This window comes from Miniopterus schreibersii, assembly GCF_964146895.1.
Source record: "Miniopterus schreibersii genome assembly, chromosome: 3".
NCBI classification, from domain to species: domain Eukaryota; kingdom Metazoa; phylum Chordata; class Mammalia; order Chiroptera; family Miniopteridae; genus Miniopterus; species Miniopterus schreibersii.
The window spans coordinates 27,559,776-27,580,174 of record NC_138103.1 but is presented as its reverse complement, the minus strand read 5'-3'; the positions used below and the strand labels follow the sequence as shown (position 1 = coordinate 27,580,174).

The 20,399-nt window shown below is 53.7% G+C and overlaps 1 protein-coding gene across 4 annotated transcripts in view; it reads left to right on the top strand.

The window, feature by feature from the left end:
- GTF2IRD1 (GTF2I repeat domain containing 1) overlaps positions 1 to 20,399 on the top strand; it is a 99,522-nt gene that overhangs the window by 31,264 nt on the left and 47,859 nt on the right. For all 4 annotated transcript variants that reach the window (XM_081132504.1, XM_081132502.1, XM_081132501.1 and 1 more), the window contains exons 3-14: positions 1,350 to 1,491; positions 3,864 to 4,019; positions 5,828 to 6,011; positions 6,598 to 6,908; positions 7,936 to 8,025; positions 9,914 to 9,997; positions 13,535 to 13,718; positions 15,103 to 15,128; positions 16,104 to 16,212; positions 17,201 to 17,238; positions 17,739 to 17,819; positions 18,452 to 18,541. In XM_081132504.1, the coding sequence (XP_080988630.1) occupies positions 1,350 to 1,491; positions 3,864 to 4,019; positions 5,828 to 6,011; positions 6,598 to 6,908; positions 7,936 to 8,025; positions 9,914 to 9,997; positions 13,535 to 13,718; positions 15,103 to 15,128; positions 16,104 to 16,212; positions 17,201 to 17,238; positions 17,739 to 17,819; positions 18,452 to 18,541 (1,495 nt within the window). The remainder of the gene's footprint in view (positions 1 to 1,349; positions 1,492 to 3,863; positions 4,020 to 5,827; positions 6,012 to 6,597; positions 6,909 to 7,935; positions 8,026 to 9,913; positions 9,998 to 13,534; positions 13,719 to 15,102; positions 15,129 to 16,103; positions 16,213 to 17,200; positions 17,239 to 17,738; positions 17,820 to 18,451; positions 18,542 to 20,399) is intronic.

The following is a 20,399-nucleotide window of genomic DNA, read 5'->3' as shown; positions in this document are numbered from 1 at the left end:
GCATTTTAGGATGATAAAGTTGAAATTCAGAGAGGGCATTATCTTACCTGAAGTCACACAGTATGACCAGTTTTTTAAATGGACTCAGGTGCAGTCTTCAGTGCCCGTAGGACAGAGGGCCTCCTTCCAGACTGTGTCTGCTGTAGGCAGCCCTAGGGCAGCTTAGGTGGCGTTTGAGCAGGAGGCACCCCTGGGGAAGCCAGTGCAACCCCTCCCCCACACAGAGCAGCCTTCATGAGGAGGGAATCCCAGGAGCTCTGCCCTGTGTCCTGCAGCAGTGTTAGCCTGATGGTGGTGGAAATAGAGCTGACACAGGCAGTGATGGCCCTCACTGTTTTAATCTTAGAGACTAGGAAACAAAGCCCCCTCAGTAGGGGATCCATGGAGACAGGCCTGCTCACTCTGCAATGTACCAGCTTCCCCACCAGAGCACCTCCAGGTTGGACCTGGCAGAAGAGGCATGATTATGGCCCAGAGAGGGTAAGGAATATGTGTGACATGTCTAGGTCACACAGCAGCAGAACTATGATTAGAAGCTAGACTTCCTGTCAGCAAAGCACTACCTAACTCATCTAAAAACCAGAATTTATCAGGTACCGACTGTATACCGAAAGCTTTACAGGCAGGGTTTTCCTGGTGAAGCAGGTCTGAGGCCTGAGATGTTGGTTGTCTTGGTGGAGGGCCCCCTGTGTTAGGGCTTCCCTTGCAGTGAGCCTGCCAGCTTCAACTCTAGGGCTGCAAAAAGACCTCTGGATACCCACATGGGATGCCCTGGTTTAGAAATTCTTTCCCACCAACCAGGCCTCCTGAATCTCCACAACCAAACCCATTGAAACCCTTCGAGCTGGGCTGCTTGTCTCCGTTCTACAGATTTGGAACTGGGCCCAGTGATCGGTGTGACTGCCCCAGTCCCCCAACAGGAAGTGGCTGAGGTGGGAGTGAAGCCTAGATCTGTCTGAGCCTTGGTTCTCCTAGGGCCCATCCCACCTTCTTCTCATCCAGAACTTACAGAGCCCAGGACAGGATTGCCCATGGGGCTGGGTCCAGGCCTAACATAGGAAGCCCACCCAGAGCGGGGAGGACCCAGGAGGAGGAAGGAGCAGAGGCCTTGTGCCTTTGTCCTTCAGCCTCTGTAAACTTATCTTCTCCCCCTGACCTTGGCCAAGCTCAGGATGGGGGGTGGTCACTCATTGATTCCCAGTGCAAATTCTAAGAGTGGGAATGTTGGAGGAGTGACCTCTCCCTGGAGTTGCTGGTGGGAACTCACATTCCACCCCAAAGCTGGCATGGAGGGATGCTGGGGTGGGGGACCTTTCCCAGCTCACATCCATCCCTTGCTCCCCCTATAGTGCTCTGCGCTCTCCAAGCTGAACGCAGAAGTGGCCTGTGTCGCCGTGCATGATGAGAGCGCCTTCGTGGTGGGCACCGAGAAGGGGAGAATGTTCCTAAATGCGCGGAAGGAGCTGCAGTCAGACTTCCTCAGGTTCTGCCGTGAGTATCCTGGGGCTCCAGAATGCCAGGGTATTGGGCCCCCAGAACAACACTGGGGTGACTCCGTGTTGGGGGACGCCGTGGACAGGAGGAGGTTGTGCAACCTTCCTGATGTGGCATTAGCAGGGGCAGTCCCAGTTTTAGTTGGAATCATACAGCAGCCCCTCAGTTGATAGAGCCTGGCTGACCCAGCCAACCCTATCTACTCATTGACAGAAGGGGACACTGAGGCTCAGTGTGTGGCCCAGTTCCTGTGCGTCCCTGACACAGGCTGAGTACACTTGTTTAATACTTATTGAGCACCTGCTGTATGCAACACCCTTCACAATGCCAACACATTTATCCTGACATCAACCTTATGAGGTAAGCACTGTCATTATTATGGTAACATAATTTTGGAGCCACCTCCTGGTGGCTCATGGGGATGGAGTGACTGAGGACATGTCCGGCAGAGCGTAGGAAATGTGAGCAGTTAGTGCTTCTAGCCTGGTCACGTGCTGGTGCTGTTCACTTTCCCCAGCAGGCTTAGGGCACAGTTACCACTGGTTTACAAACGAGAAACTAGGCTTAGTGAGTATAAGCCACTTCCCCAGGGACATAGCTGATAAGTGAGTGAGGTGGCCTTCAAGGCCAGGCCTCTGGTTCTGAAACCCATGCTCTTTCTGCTACACCCCTTCACAATAGGGGAGATGGAGCGTGGGCACCCCCAGGAGCCCTGCCAAGGGATCCTGATCGCTCTCAACAGAAACTGACATTCAGGGCTGTGGGCCAGAAGCCCCAAGGCAGAGGGGTCGTTCTGAAGCGCCCAACTCTTCATGGATACCTGAGCCTTCAGGACCCCTCCTGACCCAGCCCTGCCTCTGCATTCTGCCTCCCCATGTTCCTTGTGCTCACTGTGCTGCAGGGCTAGATCCCCAGCCGTGTGTCCCTTTTCACTTCTGCCTTTGCCCTGCTGTTCCCCACCTGGAAGGTCCTCATTCTCTCCTTTATCTGACAGGTGCCACCCCAGCCTCCCACCACAGGCCCCATTTGGGCCCCTCTACCCCTCAAACCTGTACTGTGGTTGCTCCTCACACCATGCCAGCCTCCCATGCTCTAAAGTTCCATCTGCACCTAGTGCCTCAGCTTTGCAGTAAACTGCGGGAAGTCACCATCACCTTTCTGCTGGATTATTAGGTCCTACAGGATTAGGTCCTGTCCCAAGCAGTGAAGGCCAGCACTCGATCAACATTCAGGCCCATGATTTGGGATTCAGAGCTCTTGAGTTAAAAGCAGGCCCTGGAGTCAGATGCCTGGGGCCACATCCTGGCCCTGCCACCTGCTACCTACTGGGCCTCAACCTCCTCATCTGTGAAAGGAGAGAACAGTGCTACCTTCCTCACAGGTTGATCTGAAGATTAAATGAATTACTACGTGACAAGCACTTAGAACAATGCCTGGCACTTAGTTCACATTCAGTAAATGCCAGCTATTTTCTTACCAGTGTTAGCTTTTTCATTACACCCAGCTAGGGAAAGCTGTCCCCTAGCATTGGACATATCATTACTAGGCAGGGTGTGCTCAGCTGTTTCCCCAGCCAGCCTCCCCATCCCACTCAGCCCTCAGAGCCTGCACCCCTCTAAGGTGGGGGGGGGGGGCTGGCGCAGGGTAGGGTGGGCAGTGGCAGGGCCTGTGGCCCCCAGTTGGCCAGGCTGAGAGCCAGACTGGGGCCTGAGGAAGGTGCACCTGGCTTCCCGGAGCCAGGCAGAGCCACTATTTATAGCACTGGGAACTCGGCTGGTTTATTTCAAGCTTCATAGATCCCCGGAGGAAAGCAGGCTTCAAGCTGGGAGGGGGCCTCTGGGCCCTCTTTTCATCTCCTTTCCTACACTGTTTCTAGCAGCTTCCCCACCCTAGCCCAACGTAGCATGAATCTGCCGCTTTGTGGACTCTCAGCCTCCTGGTAGGGTCCTCATCATCTCCCTACTTGGCAGAGCAGAAAACTGGGGCCTTCATTGTTTAAGACAGAGCATTAGTGTCAAAGCACAGAAAAGGATGGGTGGAACAGACATTTGTTGAACCCCAGCTCTGAACCAGGCCAGCTGGTCTCCTGTGAGAACTCACAGACAGACCCAGAGAGGAAAGACTTGTCTAAGGTCACACAGCAAGTTAGAGATGGCCAGGAATGAGACCCGGGCCCCATGACCAGCCCTGGCCCTAGACAGGGTGTGCTCACTGATTAATTCTTCATTTATTCATTCATTCATTCATTTGCACTTTGTGTTGGGTGCCTCACTGCTGGGTTCAGCACAGGGCAGGGACATTGTAGCTCACTGGGCAGGTGGTGAGATGGGTGCTCACCACAGCCCCTCCATATGCTCTGTGTCCCACAGGAGGACCCTCATGGAAGGAGCCGGAGGCAGAGCACCACAAGAAGGTGCCTCGGGGTGAGGTTGGCAGCCGGAACATCCCACGGTCTACCCTGGAGCATGGCTCAGATGTGTACCTTCTGCGGAAGATGGTAGAGGAGGTGTTTGATGTTCTTTATAGTAAGATCCTTCCTCATTCCATTTGGGGTCCCCAGGTGGGTGGGAGCCCCAGTTCCCGCCCAGATGAAGAGGTTCCCTTCTTCTGCCCCAGTATGGACCCTAGGCAATACTTCAAGGCATAGGGCATTGCCCCCAGCTCTCCTATATCCTGCATCCCTAGATGTGGGTCTTTCACCTCAGCTCCGTTTCCTGAACCACCATCCCCTCTGCCCCTGCCCTGGCACTGGTCACTGCCAGCTCTCACCTGGAAACGGCCACTGCTGCCCTTACCTACCTGTGACCAAGGGCATCTTCCCAAAGTACAAGTCTGACCATGCCCTTCCCCACACTGCCTTCGTGGGCGCCCCAGCACCCTCAGTGTGGCTTAAGCGCCCACCACACCCCCTCCCCACCCACCTCTCCAGCTGGGCTGACCCACCTCGTAGAACCACTTCCTGTTCTCCAGCACACTGCGGCTTCATTTCACACCTGCTGGCCTTTGTGCCACTGTGCCTCTGGGGACTGCCTTCTCCTCTGTACAGTGGGCACCATATTACTCTAAGGCTTAGCTCCAGGATGCCCCCACACACTGGTTAGGGACCCCTTGGGGGTACCGAGCCCTGTCCCTTCACTAGCCCAGCTGCTCTCAGCTGGGTCAGGGCCTGTGCCTGCTGTTTCTGTGGAGCCCAGCCTGCAGGTCGGGCCCAGCAGCAGCAGGTGTTCAGAGGGTGTTTGTTGAATGACTGAGTGAAGGCTGTCAGCCAGGTCCTTCCTGCTGGGGTGGGGAGGGATAGGCCTGGCCTTTCTTAGGAAGTGTCAAGCTGCAGAGTCTCAGGGCCCAGTGGTAGCCTTCACACTCCCTAGGTGACCTTGGGCGGGTCCCTCAGGGTCTCACCCAAGTCAGCTTTATTCTTTTCCCTATTTAGTTTTTGATTCTGTGGAGCAAAGGTCTGTGAAGAAACTCCTGCTGTTGTTTAGGTGTCAGGAGAAGAAGGCTGAGGGGGAAATAGGGAACCCAGAAGTCCTGGGTGAGCACACTGGCCACCTTGGGACAAGAGGACTTGTGTTACTCGTGGTTGTGCCACTGCAGACATTTTTGTCAGCTGCGGCGTTCATGCCCAGAGCCCCTGTGCCCCTGCCCACTGTGCCCTGGCCCCCTTCCCCACCTTGGACAGAATCAGAGGTGGCGATGAGGTGAGGGACCTCTTTCTGGCTCTGGGTGGGGGCTGTAGCATGGAGGCAACAACAGATGTTTATGAGCCCACCCACCCCCTCAGTTCCTAGTCAGTCTCCCCTCTACTCACCCCTTCCCTCAGCCTTCCCATCTTCTCGGCCTGCCTCTCCTGTCTTTCTGAATCCTCTCTGTTCCTCCCTGTGTCCTGTCTTCCTTACCCTCTCCCTCTCTCTCATTCTCCTGGCCCTTTCTCCCTGTGGCTTTTTCCTTGCAATCTCTCTCCTGCCTCCTTTTCTCTCTCATCTTTCTCACCCCTCTCCCCTCCTCACCTCCTGCCCATAGCCCCAGGCCTGCTTTTCCCTCCACCCAAATGCCCAGAGTGGAGAAGAGAAAGGCAAAGGAAGCAGGGACCCCTCTGGGTAGCCTGGCCCTCAGACAATGGGGCCTTATCCACAATCCCCACCCACCAGCCTATGGGGGTTATTCTGTGTGAAGTTTGCATTTAAGGAGCTAAATAAGTGGGGCTCTGTGTCCTGGGAACCCAGCACCAAGGGGAGTCACTCAGCAGGGCCCCAGCTCTAGAGCATGTCTGGCCCCCATCCCATCCTGACTGCCCTTTCATACTAGGCCCTCTCCTCGACCCCTCCCCCCACAGGCGAGGCCCTGGGAAGGGCCAGCGTGGTGCCACTGCCCTACGAGAGGCTACTCAGGGAGCCAGGGCTGCTTGCTGTGCAGGGGCTGCCCGAGGGCCTGGCCTTTCGGAGGCCAGCTGAGTATGACCCCAAGGCCCTCATGGCCATCCTGGAGCATAGCCATCGTATCCGCTTCAAGCTCAAGAGGTGAGTGAGACAGCCTCCTTGGGAGTGGGCCAGGGTCTGTGGCTGGACCATAAAGGCCTGGCCAGGAAAGGCTAGGAGGGTGACCTGCTTCCATGCTGGCTCAACACCTGTGGTCCCTTACCCAGCCAGAGGGGTGGGGACTTCAGACTGCCACAGGGGACCCTGGTTGTAAAAGCTCCCTGTCGTGGAGTGTGATCTGAGCCAGGCATTTAGTCACGGAAATCCTCCCAGGGGGCCTCTGTGTTGCAAAGAGGCTGGAAGAGACTTATTTAGTTGGGGAGAAAATAGCACCAACAGCACCACAGACTTCAGAGACAATTTACTACAGCTGAAAAGACAGTTGGTCGACTAGGGCATGGAGGTGGAGGGCAGTCCCAGGTCCTCCGGTGCCCAGCTGTGTGCCCCTGGGCACATCATGCCCCACCCCAGGCCTGCATACCCACCTGTAAAATGGGGAATGGCTCCTGTCCTGTGCACCTCACAGGCTGTCATGTTCTGTGGAGGGAGAGCTACGGGGCTGCACAAGAAATGCAGCCAGCGGGACAGGTGCACAAAGCCATCATGTGTCCTTCTCTCCTTTGCCCAGGCCACTTGAGGATGGTGGGCGGGATTCAAAGGCCCTGGTGGAGCTGAACGGTGTCTCGCTGATAGCCAAGGGGGCTCGGGATTGTGGCCTGCATGCCCAGGCCCCCAAGGGGCCACCCCAGGACCTGCCCCCCACCGCCACCTCCTCCTCCATGGCCAGCTTCCTGTACAGCACTGCACTCCCTAACCATGCTGTGAGAGAATTCAAGCAGGAGGTGTCCTCATGCCCACTTGCCCCCAGTGACCTGGGTCTCGGCCGGCCTGGGCCTGAGTCCAAGACTCCCGCTGCCCAAGACCTCCCTGACTGCTGTGGTAAGCTGCTGCTGGGACCCCCAAGTCTGGGGGTGGGACAGACGTCATTCATGCAGGGCACCCTCCAGGGCAAGTCAGGGTACTCAGGTCCTCCCAAAACTGAAGGAGGAATGTCAGGGCAAGGGGTTGGGGCTAGGCAGATGGCATCCTAGCTTAGACCCAGTCAGATGCCAGGCCTTCACTCAACCATCTGTGAACAGTGTCCTTGGCCTGGGACCAGGAGACACCCGAGAGGATTCCCAGAGGAGTCTATGGAAAACATGCTAATCGGTCACATGCATTTAATAAGCAACTACTATATACCCACTGGATTAGGGATCCTGGAAGCATCAGAGAAGGAAGAGCCAGCTATGAGAAAGACCTGTGTTCATATCCTGGCTTCTCTACTTAGCGGCTAAGTGTCCTGGAGCAAATCTCTATCTCTGTGAGCCTCAGTTTCCTCATCTATAATATGGAGATGCCAGTATTACCTATCTCGAGGTGTTGTTATCATGATTAAATGACAGAGCATGTTAGAAATGCACATTCTCAGGGCCCGCAGAGTCTGGCTAAGTCTGAAGCTTTGGGGGCAGGGCCCAGCTTTCTGCAAATTGACAAGTCCACCAGGTAGTTCCAGTATACATTCAAGTTTGAGAACTGTATTAAAACACATCCAAAGCTTGACACAAGTTATATTTACTGTTGTTATTATTATGAGGAGAAAAAAGAATGCACACTCACATACACGTGTGTGGGCTGAGTAGGGCAATGGGACTTACATGACTGTTTTGTTCCCACCTGTAAAAGGTGACCTCAGACATCCTGCCCTCCCTGATCTGCTGTTTGGATAGCAGACTCTGCTAAAAAATGTCTCAGGCCTCTGGTTAGGGAACTTGCCTAGAGTTCATGATCACAGGACTCCGTTTTGGGGTGTTTGTGTTGGGTAAGACTGTTATCCCAGAGCCAGTGCCTATGCACTGAGGCCAGATCTGGTGAAGCCTCTTGGAGTCTCCACCTCGAACCTGTACCTTTCCTTTTCCTTGTCCAGGACAGAAGCCCACCGGGCCTGGTGGGCCTCTCATTCAGAACGTCCATGCCTCCAAGCGCATTCTCTTCTCCATTGTCCATGACAAGTCAGGTAGGACAGTGCCCGTGGCAGCACCCTGACCAGAGTGGGAAGCTGGGGCTGGGGATGGTGCTTGATAAAATGAAAATGTGTCTGCCAGCTCTTTGTGAGAGAAAGGAGGACAGCTCTGCACAAGGGACTTGTGAGTAAAACCCGAGTGTAATAGTTAACGTATTGCCGCATAACAAAGTGCCCCAAAACTTAGCTTAAACCGACAAGCCTTTATATCTTACAGTTTCTGTAGGACAGGAATTCAGGAGCAGCTCGTCTGGGTGTTCTGGCTCAGGATCTCTCATGAGGTTGTCATCAAGGTGTCGGCAGTGGCCATGATCATCTGAAGGCTTGACTGAGTCTGGAGGATCCACTTCTAAGCTCAGTGGTGTGGCTGTTGGCAGGAGACCTGTTCTCACTCCGTGGGCCCCTGCATGGCTGCTTGAGTGTCCTCACAATATGGCAGCTGGTTTCCTGAAGTTAGTGATCTCAGAGAGAGTAAGAAACAAGCCACTTGTCTTTTATGACCTAGCCTCAGAAATCACTGTCACTTCCGCCATACTCTACCCAGTAGAAGCCAGAAGCTTGATCCAGTCCATACTCAAAGAGAGAGGGAAATTAAACCACCTCTTGAAACAAGGAGTATCAAAAAAATGTGGGCCTGGCCAGGCGTGGCTCAGCGGTTGAGCATCGACCTAGGATCCAGGCGATCGGGGTTTGATTCCCGGTCAGGGCACATGCCCAGGTTGTGGGCTCAATCCACAATGACTCTCTCATCATTGGTGTTTCTCTCTCTCTCCCTCTGCTGCCCTCTCTCTGAAATCAATAAAGATATATAAAAAATTTAAAAAAAAAAATGTGGACAAATTTGAAAGAACCCCAGAGAGAACTGAGAACAGGAACATTTGGGATTAATTTATACCAAGGAGGGATGAAGTAAGACTTTCCAACAGTTTTGCCTCCTGAAGGTCTCAGCCTCCTCATCTTCAGTGAGAGGCTCTTTCTAGAAAACCTAGTCCCCTGGGATGAGAGTGGAGACCCCACTGTGCCAAACAAGGTCCATCCCTAGCAAGGAGGAAACGTGGATATCCAGATGGAACAGCATCATGGGAGGGGCCATGGTGGGTAAGGGTAAGGGGTGCAAACTGGGATAGAACCTCACTGGGTACTAGCTGGGTGATCTCAGGCAAAATACTGAGCCTCTCTGAGCCTCAGTTTTCCCATCTGAAAAATAGAAATAATAACTGTTTAAAGGTTGTCATGAGGGATTAAGTAGGATTATATACATATATAAAAAGTGCTTAGCACAGATAAGCACTTAATAACTTAAAGATGTTGCTTTGTAATTATGATGACAAACGATCACCCTTGTTATATTAAATTGAGGCAGAGGCTTTGGTTTCATACAAGAGGCCAGCAGGGTTGAGGGTTTGGGGGAAACCGACAAGGCCGAGGCTGGATGAGACCCCAGATGTATGAGGCATGAGGGTTAGGTCTTTGAGGTCAGGACTCAGCCTTTCTTTACTCGGAGGGAGCCTTCTCCCAACCTCCTACCTGTCTGGCGCAGGAGGAGCCCAGGATGGGCAGGCTGAGCCTGCCCAGTATCCACTGCCCATAGGGGCAAGAGGAGAAAGCAGGTGGGGAGACCATCAGAGCATCCTGGATTTGTGTGGGGCTGCATCTGGGAGGAGGCTGGGGCATCAGGGTCCCAGGTGGAAATGAGTGGAAAGGCTGAGGCTGGTCTCTGGGGCTCTGGAGGGGAAAGCCCAGGGCCCTGGGGCCATGGAGAAAGTGTGGCCGTCTCTAGGGCACAGCACCAGCCAGGATAAGTGCGTCTCATCACCAGGTAGCCGGGCCGTGGGGTCGTGTCTTTGACTGGCCCTCACTTGTACCTCCTGTGTTTTGATAGAGAAGTGGGACGCCTTCATAAAGGAAACCGAGGACATCAACACGCTCCGGGAGTGCGTGCAGATCCTGTTTAACAGCAGATATGGTGAGTGGGCGGTGGCCCACTGTGTGGCCGCAGCAGCGTGTTGAGCATCTCATTACATGGCAGTCACTTGTGTTCCCTAACATGACAGACGGAGCCATATGCTGGTACCCACATGCCATCAACACTAATGTCATCTCCTGTCTGGGTAGGGGGTGGTTTGTGTCAATATTTCTCTTCTAGATTCTCTAGGGGTGGGGCTGATGGCAGAGCCCCAGACCTTGACTCACCTGTGGGAGGCAGGCAGCTCGGGGGCAGGCTGTTAAATCAAAAAGGGCTACTTGCAAATTCCCCACAGCACCATGCCACCTCCTGCCTCCTTGCCTCTGCCTGGGTGCCCTCTGCCTGGCATGCCCTTTTGCATCTTTTGGGGGCAAATTCCCACTTGTTCTTCGAGAATTAGCCTGGGCTAGGTGGACCCCCAAAGCCCTGTCAGGTATGGTTGAAAGGGGCTTATTATGGATAACAAAAGATGCCCTTCTCACCTATCACTCAGGAAATTACAAAGTTTTATGAGCCCTTGTGCCAGGAACCAGAGTTGACAACCACATGCATACTTACTATGTCACATACCAGTCTTGCTTTCCTTCCTTCTTTTTTCTTCACACACATTTACTGATTGACACACTTATCAGTCATGCATTTCGAGCCCCCCCTACTTTGTGCCAGGCACCCAAGCTAACTCTGGTCTCAAGGTGCATCAGCAGCTGCTGAAGATGTGTCTTAAGTGGCAAGCAGCGGTGCACAGTCACACACTAGTATGTGGTAGCATACAGGGATGGGAGCCCTCAGAGAGGACAGCTCAGAGGAAGGTGAGTTCTCATTAGGCTTGGGGAGTCATTGGTGGCTTCATGGAGGAGGTGCCCTTTAATCCAGGCTGGGGCTGAGGAGGCCTGGGCATGTGGGCTTGGCAGTTCCAGGTTGGGGTGGGGCTGAGCAAGGCCCTCGAGGCCTTAGTGAGGAGTCTGGGATAGCCTGGGTGCCTTTGATGTGGGCCCCTGGCCCACCCACTCCCCCCTCTGCCCAGTACTGCTATACTGGAGGGCTGTCTACACCTGAGTCCTCTGGGCCCCAGGCAGGTGTGAACTGCATGGGAGGCAGGGGAAGGAGGCTGGGGAGGGCTCTGCTCCAGCCTAGCTGGCACTCAGCCCCCAGTCTTTGGCCTGTTGTGGGCTCTTGATGTTTCCAGAATGTGGAACTTTTTCTAGACAACAGCACCTGGGCCCCACCACAGCCAGATCCAAGGAGTGTTGGGCTTAGAGTGGTCCAGGTCTTGCCCCTTCTCAGCTTTGCCTTCAGCTGCCCTGGGGAGAAGGAGGTTCCCTGTGAGTATTGGGGGATCCCATGGGTGAGGACATTAGGCTACCTGAGGCATCCTGCAGACCCTGCATGAACAGGTTCTGCTCCTGGTTTTGCCGTTTCAGCCACTGATTCTGGATGAGGTGATGGGGCTGGAGATGCAGGGAGGGCAAGAAACAAAAGAAACGGGGGCAGGGGCAGTCTTCAGGAAGCCTCAAGGACATTGTCACCTGGGTAGAGGTTGAGACAAAGGAATTCGGATTGTGCGCGGTGGCTTGGTTCTCCCCTTCCCAGCCCTGCTGCGCTGGAAACTAGGTGGGGTTGTGCCTCTGTCCACTGGAGCTCGTTGCTGCTGAAAAGACAGCCCAGCACGTCTGATAAACCCAAGTGGAGATAGATTCACATAGACTCAGGAACCCATTGCTCAAGTGCTGGGGCTGGGGCGTGGCTGGTAATGTTGGAGGTGGAGCATAGAGGGAAGAAATGGTTTGACAGCTGTTGAGATTTCAGGGGTTTAATTTGACAATGAGTTAAGTGTGACTTCACAGTGGGATCTGGCTGCCAAAGCTGCCAACGCAGACCTGGGCTGCATCAACAGGAAAACAATGTTGGCAGGGCCCCAGACAGTTCTGCTCTGCCCTGGTCTGGGCGTAGCTGGAGGAGGATCCGGCTCAGGCCTGGTACTGTCAGGACGTGGACAAAACCTGGTGGGGACACAGACAAAGCCAGTATAGGGAGGGGCTCGGGGAACAGTGAGGAGATGTGGGACCCTTGGGAGATATCAGAGTGACAAGGCAAGAGTGGACACCCAGCCCAGCTCGTCTTCTGAGATCTCCCAGGCCTTGGGGAGAACAGGGACACATGAAAGTACCATCAAGCCATGGCCAGGTGACTCAGCTGGTCATCCCGTACACCAAAAGGTTACACATACCTAGGTTGCCGGTTTGATCCCTGGTCAGGGAGCATAAGGGAGGCAACCAATCGATGTTTCTCTTTATTTCTCTCTCCCTTCCTTTCTCTCTAAAAACCATTTTTTTTTAAGAAAGTACCATCAAACACACAGTGGGTGCTCAAATAGTGTTTGGTTAGTGAATGAATAAACACGTAGCACTGGAATGTAAGTGCATGACTGAAATGCGCAAGACCAGACCGAACAGTCTGGAAGAAAAGAACAAGTTAACCGCTCATGAGCCCGGATTCTGTCTACACTGCTGTCAGCAAAGCTGTCAGCTTCCAGCCTGCATCTTGTTGATGTCATTGAAGAGTGAGAGGAGTGCTGGGCCCCTCCCTGGAGGAAAAGGCACACCTCTGTGGCCAATGACGTCCTGCCAGGAGCCACCTCGAGCCTGGGAGTTTCCTGTAGACATTTATTCACTCACTGAAAATGCAAGGAGCAGCTGCTGTGTGCCAGCCCTATCTAGATCCCAGATATGGAGCAGTGAATGGATGCCCCTGCTCCCATGGAGCTTAGGCTCTAGACAGTAAACCAATGTGTAGATGAGCACGTTTGCAATGTCAGGTCTTGATAAACTCGGGATGAAAAACAAAGCAGGGTGGGTTAGGGAGGGGTGGGGTGGGGCTGTTTTAGGCTGATGAGGTGACATTTGAGCAGACACTTGGAGAAGGAGAGAGGGAGCTTATGGTTAACTGGGAGAAAAGTATCTAAAAGAAAGAACAAGAGCAAAGGCCCTGCCCAGCCAGTGTGGCTCAGTGGTTGAGAATCGACCTTTGAACCAGGAGACTATGGTTGATTCCCAGTCAGGGCACATGCCCAGGTTTCTGGCTCGTTCCCTAGTTGGGGGTGTGCAAGAGGCAGCCAATTGATGAGTTTCTCATCACTGATGTTTCTCTCTCTCTCTCCCTCTCCCTTTCTCTTTCCAATATCAATAAAAAAAATTTTTAAAAAAAACAGAGGCCCTGGGGTGTGTGTGTGCCTGGTGTGTTAGGGAAGCAACAGAGAGACCAGGAAGTTTCCACCTGGAAATTGCTTCCTCTGAGTAAGCAGAGGAGCGAAAGGAAGGAGATAATGTCACAGATGATGGGGTCCTGGTCACGTCGGGCTTCATAGGCCCAGGTAGGACTTTGACCATCCCTGAGTGAGATGGGAGCCTATGACATTTCAGCATGGCCACTGGGTAGCCAGAAGTGCCAGGAAGGTGGGAGGTGATGGTGACCATGGCCCTTAGGCCTGTGTGTCCTGCAGCCTTCATCTTGCACTCAGCCTTGCCATTGCCCTTCCAGCGGAAGCCTTGGGCCTAGACCACATGGTCCCAGTCCCCTACAGGAAGATCGCCTGCGACCCAGAGGCTGTGGAGATAGTGGGCATCCCAGACAAGATCCCCTTCAAACGTCCCTGCACCTATGGGGTCCCCAAGCTGAAGCGGATCCTGGAGGAGCGGCATAGCATCCACTTCATCATTAAGAGGTATGGGGCAGGTGGCAGAGCCACGGCCTTTGCTCCAGGCTAGGCCTGGGTTCAGAGCTTTAGGGTGTCAGGGCTGGGCAGGGGCAACAGCAGGCATGAGGCAGGGCCCTGGGAAGGCGACAGTGGAGCAGGGGTGGAATGAAGGGGTTCTCTGACTTCACAGAGAGAATCAGGCAGACCTGGGAGAGAATTCAGAGCCCTTAACCTAACAGCGGAGTGGCCTCTTCCTCCCTGGGGAGGGTGTTGGCCCTCATAGCTGGCCCTCACAGCTACCTGGACTCACCATCAAGCCCACACCTGCAGCTTCAGGCAATACCCAGACTTCCAGATGCTCCCTCCTAAATGGTTAGAGATGGAGGAGTGGCCAGAGGCTGTGCCAGCCAGCCCCCTGCCTCCAGGCAGCACTGCACTGGTCCCTCCCCAGGCATCTCTTCCAGAATGTTCCCTCCGTGAGGGCATGGTCCCAGTGCATTCATTTAATCATGTGCCTGCTTGCTTGTTTGTTGCCACTAAACTATAAAGTAAGCAGAGACTGCGGTCAGTGTTTGTGCTGTTTGTGTTTGGGCTGAGGTAGAGACAAAAAGAGAAGAGGACTGTGTTTGGCTCACTGCCGAATCCCCAGTAACTGTAACAGTCCCTGGTGTGTAGTGATGGCTACTACGGATCTGTAGAAGGAATGAGTGAGTGAATGAACAAACGAATGCACGCTTCTCTAAGTCGGGCTCACACCTCCTAACTTCTTAAGAGCTTAGGAAATAAACAGGGTAATAGGAGAAAAAGAAGTAGGTGAAGGGGACCTATTTAGGGTGATCAGGGGGCCTCTGGGAGAAGGTCCCATTTGTTAAGCCAGAGCTGGGAGTTTGAGAAGGGGCCGCTCCACGTAGAGCTGGGCAGTGCTTGAGTGGAAGGGTTGGCCTCAGCAAGCAGCCTTCACGCCTGGGCTGCAAGGAGGCTGGGGCATGAGAAAAGGTTGAGAATCATTCTGGGGTGGTAGGTAGGGCCTCTGCAGGGTTGCTAGAGGCCAGAATCAGGATTCTGACAGGCCGGGCCCTCTGACTGCTGGGAAAGAGTGGACTCGGGGACACTTGAGCAGATGTGGCGAGACTCGAAAGGAGGCTGCAGCAGTGGGCTAGGGGCTTGCCCATGCCTCCCCTGGCTGAGGAAAAATGGTTTGGGGTGTCAGGCTATTTGGGGGTATCCGGCTGTTCTGGACCATACCCTCTCCTGTCAACATGTGGCCAGCACGGGGCCCAGGTCTGCAACTGTAGCCATGCATGAGGGACGCGAGTGACCATCACTGAGGGGACCTGGAGGCTGGCCCCCTGAGCTTGGGGGAGCCCTTGGGCCTGCACCGCTCTCATGTCCATCTCTCCTCTCTCTCTAGGATGTTTGATGAGCGAATTTTCACAGGTATGTGTGGGTACCATCTTATCTTTTTGAAGCACTAAGCTGATGCCCCCAAGAGTGCTTGAGCTGCCATTACACTGAACCCTGGGACAGAGAGGGACCCTGGGTGTGGCTTCTGCATCCCAGGGAAAACACAAGCCCCCAGCTCCCTGAAGCAGACAACCCCTGGGGACCTGGGCTGCCCTGAACAGGGAATAATAGAGCTAATGTTTGCTGAATACTAACATGGGCAGGAACTCTCCTAAGCTGTGAGAATACTTCATTTTCATTTAATTTAGTTTTCAGTGGTCCTATGAAGTGGGGGATTTTTCTTTTCCCTGAAGCCCAGCTAGTGAGCAGTGGGGTCTGGCTATAAACCCAGGCACGTAGCCCCAAAGCCCAGGCTATAATCAGTAGGCAGCACGCCTCTCAGGAGGAGGCCAGCTCTGCCTGGTTCAGCAAAGGGAGCACGGATCTTGGGGTGCAGTGTACCCAGGTCCCATTTCTGGCTCTACCATCTACCAGCTTTGTGACTGTGGGCAGGGTTTTACGGACCTCAGTTTCCACATCTCTGAAGTGGGTGTGATAAGAGCGCCTTCCTCTGGGTTCCCGGGGTAACTAAATGAGAGAGTGGTCCTGTAGTACGGCCTTCAGGAAGGTTCAGCCCATTTCCTCGAGGGCTCCCTCAGCCCCAGGAGTGTATGCATGGTCAGGACCGCCATTTCTGGCAGCTCCTTCCTCCTTCCCAGTCTTCAAAGGTCCCTGGCCTGCCCTGGCACTGTGACCCTTATTCCTTCTCCCAGGGAGGCATCTTTCCTTAGGACCCACGCTGGCCCAGCTGGACATGGAGCCCACAAGGAGGGGCTGAGGCCAACCACACCCAAGGGTGCTCCCAAGAGCTTCATGAAGAGGCCCCTTCATGCAGGTGGCCCACAGGCAGAAGGAGGCTGGAGAGCCTCTACCCTGATCTCCCCCGCCCCTCCCCTACTCTCCACCCAGGGAACAAGTTTACCAAAGACCCCACCAAACTGGAACCCGCCAGCCCGCCAGAGGACACCTCTGCAGAAGTCTCCCGTGCCACTGTCCTTGACCTGGCTGGGACTGCTCGGTAAGGCCCCACCCCAGCTCCTAGCCCATGGGCACCCCCACTCTGGACTGAGGTGGTGGCACCTGCAGGAAGGAGCAAAGCCTAGGGCTGGCTCAGGATTCCGTGCCCAGGTCTCCCAACCCTTCACAGGCACAGGGTCACCCCACACAAACACCCCTACACACACAGTGCGTCCTCTGTGGGCAGGGAAAATCTAAAGGGACAGTGAAGGAGAACAGAGACCGTCGATTTTCCTCCACCTGGGAGACTCTTGTTCCCCATTGGGAACGAGCTGCATGTCACCTGGTCTCAGCAGCCTTCCTTGTGACCCAGGCATCTGCCCTGTGTCCCCACTGTGGGCAGGGAAAATCTAAAGGGACAGTGAAGGAGAACAGAGACCGTCGATTTTCCTCCACCTGGGAGACTCTTGTTCCCCATTGGGAACGAGCTGCATGTCACCTGGTCTCAGCAGCCTTCCTTGTGACCCAGGCATCTGCCCTGTGTGTCCACAAAGCCCTGCACTCAGTTCATAGCCCCGCCACTGTCCACCAGTGCCTCCCACCCACACTCTGGGCCCCTGGGGGCCAGGTATGGGCCATTCATCCCAAATTCCCATGTCTGGCCCAGGCCTCCCCCACAAGTTCCATGAATTAACTGAATCGTCCATCCTAGGCACCCTGCCCAGCTTTGCTTCCCAATCCCCTTCCCAGACCCCGGCAGCCTATAGCTCTCAGTCCTCCAAAAAACACTGATCAAACCCCCACTGTGCTGAATTGGCTCCCAACCTAGTCAGAGCTAGGCCTCAGGAGCTCCCAGCTGGTGGGGAAGGTGGACCCCCAGACAGTTCACCCCAGGATAGCAAGCAGGCTCTTGTCCCCGGCACTGGGAACCTTGCGGTGGAAAGGGTCTGGGGTTAAACGTGGTCTAGGGTGCATGCTGAGTTGGCATGCACTGGGCATAGGGGAAAGCTGGGCTGGTGCCATGTCATTTCTCGGCTTCCTTCCCACAGGTCAGACAGGAGCGGGATCTCTGAAGACTATGGGCCAGGTGAGGAAGAGCAGGACCCGGCAGCCTCCAGCAGCCCCACCCAGCAGCTCAGAGCATGGGCCTGGGGCAGTAATGAATATGCTCTGCCCACCCCTGCCCCCTCACCCCCCAGCCTCAGAGCATTCTGGGATTTGCAGAGCAGCTGGGAGCTCATGGGTAGTAGGGGGCTGTGAGGGGCAGGTGAGATTTGGGTAGTGCTGTGAGGAGTCGGGAGACCTGGATTCTGGCATCACCACTGGCTCCTAGTATGTCCATGGCAATACTATTATCTGTCCCTCTGTGAGCCTCAGTTGCCAGCTCTATAAATTGGAGACAGCGGGATTGGCCTGAGATCCTGCCTGCCCCTCCATTCGTAGTCTGGGCAGAAGCATGGGGGCTGATAGGACTTTTTCTGGGTGCTACTAGCAAAATCACAGACATGAAAATGTTTTGGAATGACTCACCTTGCCCAGCCAAGCTCATGTCCACATTTGACTGGATCTCCTGTTTCCTCCTCGCAGGAACCTCCGGGGAGCTGGGTGGGCTGAGGCCCATCAAAATTGAGTCAGAGGATCTGGATATCATTCAGGTCACCGTCCCAGGTAAGGGACAAACGTCTGAAGGGCTGCCCCTGCTGCCCCAATTTGAACCTACAGGAATCAAACAACTCCCACAACAGGGCTCCTAGACCTACCAGAACCTCCGTGTCCCCTCCCATCTAGATTGGGGCTGTTCCCTCTTATCTCTCGAGGGCCTACCCTGGCTGTTGTTTCTCTAGTTTGGTCCTGAGGGTGGTGGGGCCACATCTGCCCTGTGTGCCCAAAGTCAGGTCTCAGCTCCAGCCTTCCTAAAGATCCACACCCCCTCCCAACTTTACCTCTCTGGCCTGGCTTCCCTGGGATTTGGTAGGTAGGAGGGAGAAGAAAAGTCACTGGAGTAAGGATCTGAGTTTGACTCCAGGTTCGGAACCTCCAAGCCTCAGTTTCCACGTCTGTGAGAAGGAGGGTATACTTGGCCTCTGGAGGTTCAGCATGGGTAACCACTGGGAGCCCCAGGGCCCAGGCCCCTGGGCGCCTGCCTGGCCTCTGATCATTAAGGCTGCCCTCCCAGATTTCCAGGGAACAGCTTCCTTAAGGGCCGTGCTCTGTGGGCATGCAGGACTGGGGTCCCTGAAGGACCATGACGGGGTGAGGCAGGCAAAAGATTCTCTTGTCATTTGGAATTTTATTTCCAGACCCTTCGCCAACCTCTGAGGAAATAATAGACTCAATGCCAGGGCATCTACCCTCAGAAGATTCTGGTTATGGAATGGAGATGCTGACTGGTAAGAAATGAGCTGGGGACTCACCTCCCTGGGGCGTAATGGATAGAAGGTCAGGAACTCCCCAGGCTTTTCTTGGTATTGACTGTTCTTTTTTTTAAAATATGTCTTTATTGATTTCAGAGAGAGGAAGGGAGAGGGAGAGAGATAGAAACATCAATAATGAGTCATTGATCGGCTGCCTCCTGCACACCCCCTGCTGGGAATCGAGCCCGCAACCCAGGCATGTGCCATCACCAGGAATTGAACCTCGATCTCCTAGATCATAGGTCAGTGCTCAACCACTGAGCCACGCTGGCCGAGCTGACTATTCTTCTTAGAGGAAACCCAGATCATGCCTGGTTCCCTTGTTCAGCCTCAGTTCCTTTCTGAAAACTTGAAGCTGACCTTTATAATAAGTCTGGTTACTAGTCTTTCCCAGAAGCTCCCATTAGGATTAACTTGGTCATTTATTCCACAGCTAATGATTGAGTACTTGCTGTATGCCAGATTCTATGTGAGGTGCTGGGGAAAGAACAGTGAAACAAACAGGCCAAAATCCCTGCCTTCATGGGGCTGATATCCTACCCAGTGCAGGGAGACAGATAATCAGCAAATCTGAGCCCTGGCCGGGCAGCTCAGTGAGTTAGAGCGGCATCCTGATACCAAGGTTGTGGGTTCGATTCCCAGTCTGGGCATGTACAAAAAGCAACTGAATGCATAAATAAGTGGAACAGCAAATCTCTCTCTCTCTCTTCCCCCCTTCCTCTCTCTAAAATCAATCAATACATTTTTTTTAAAAAAAAGCAAATCTATCAGTAAAATAGAAAGTCAGGTGGTGGTAAGCCCAGGTGGCCCACAGGCAGGAGGAGGCTGGAGAAGAAGAACTGGGGGCAGAAAGGGCAGTTACTACAGGACTTGGGTGGTCAGAGTGGACTTCACTGAGAAAGTGACATTGGTGCAGAGACCGGAAGGAGGTGCAGGTGGGAGCTATGCAGATATCAGGAAAGAGCTTTCCAGCAGAGGAAACAACACATGCAAAGGCCCTGAGGTGGACTATGTCCAGCATGTTCTCAAGGAAGCCCAGGTAGCTAGAGCAAAGAGAGGTGGGAAGGTGAGGTCAGGGAGGTGATGGGGTGGGTTCTGCAGGGCAAGTACATCAAAGGAAGGAGTAGGGGCTTGATTCTGAGGATACAGAATACCTGGGAGGTTGGAACTAACAAGGGACATTTTAATAGTATTTACTCTGACCATGGGGTTGAGAATGGACTGTAGAGGAAGGGGAACAAAGACAGAAACACTATTGCAGAATCTAGGCAGGAGGAGTGGGTTTTTTTATGTTTTGCTTTATTTACTTGGTTTTGGAACAAAATTGAAATGAATACTTTAGTGTATCTTATGTGCCCAACTCCCAGCTCCAACCATTATCAACAGATGTTATTAGAGATAATAAAAATAAGAATATTATAGATAGTTAAAGTTTTTTAAAAGTGAATCATTATAGCCCTGGCTGGGTGGCTCAGTTGGTTGAAGCACTGTCCCACACACCAAATGATTACGGGTTCAATTCCTGGTCAGGGCAAGTACTGGAGGCAACTGATTAATGTTCCTCTCTCTCTCTTTTCCTTCCTCTCTCTAAAATCAATTAAAAAAATAGCCTTGGGTAAGGATTAAAAAAAAAAAAGGTGAATCATTATGAAACTAAATAGTATGTAAATGATAGTATAGAAGCTTCATGGATATGGCAGAAAATGATGTCAGTACTCAGGTGGTTGGAGTTTGAAAAACTCTGTAATAGGGACTCACACCAGGCCAGGGAACTTTAAGAAGAGGGATGACATGAGTGTGATGTCCAGTGTGGGCTTCATCAGGGAAAGGAGGA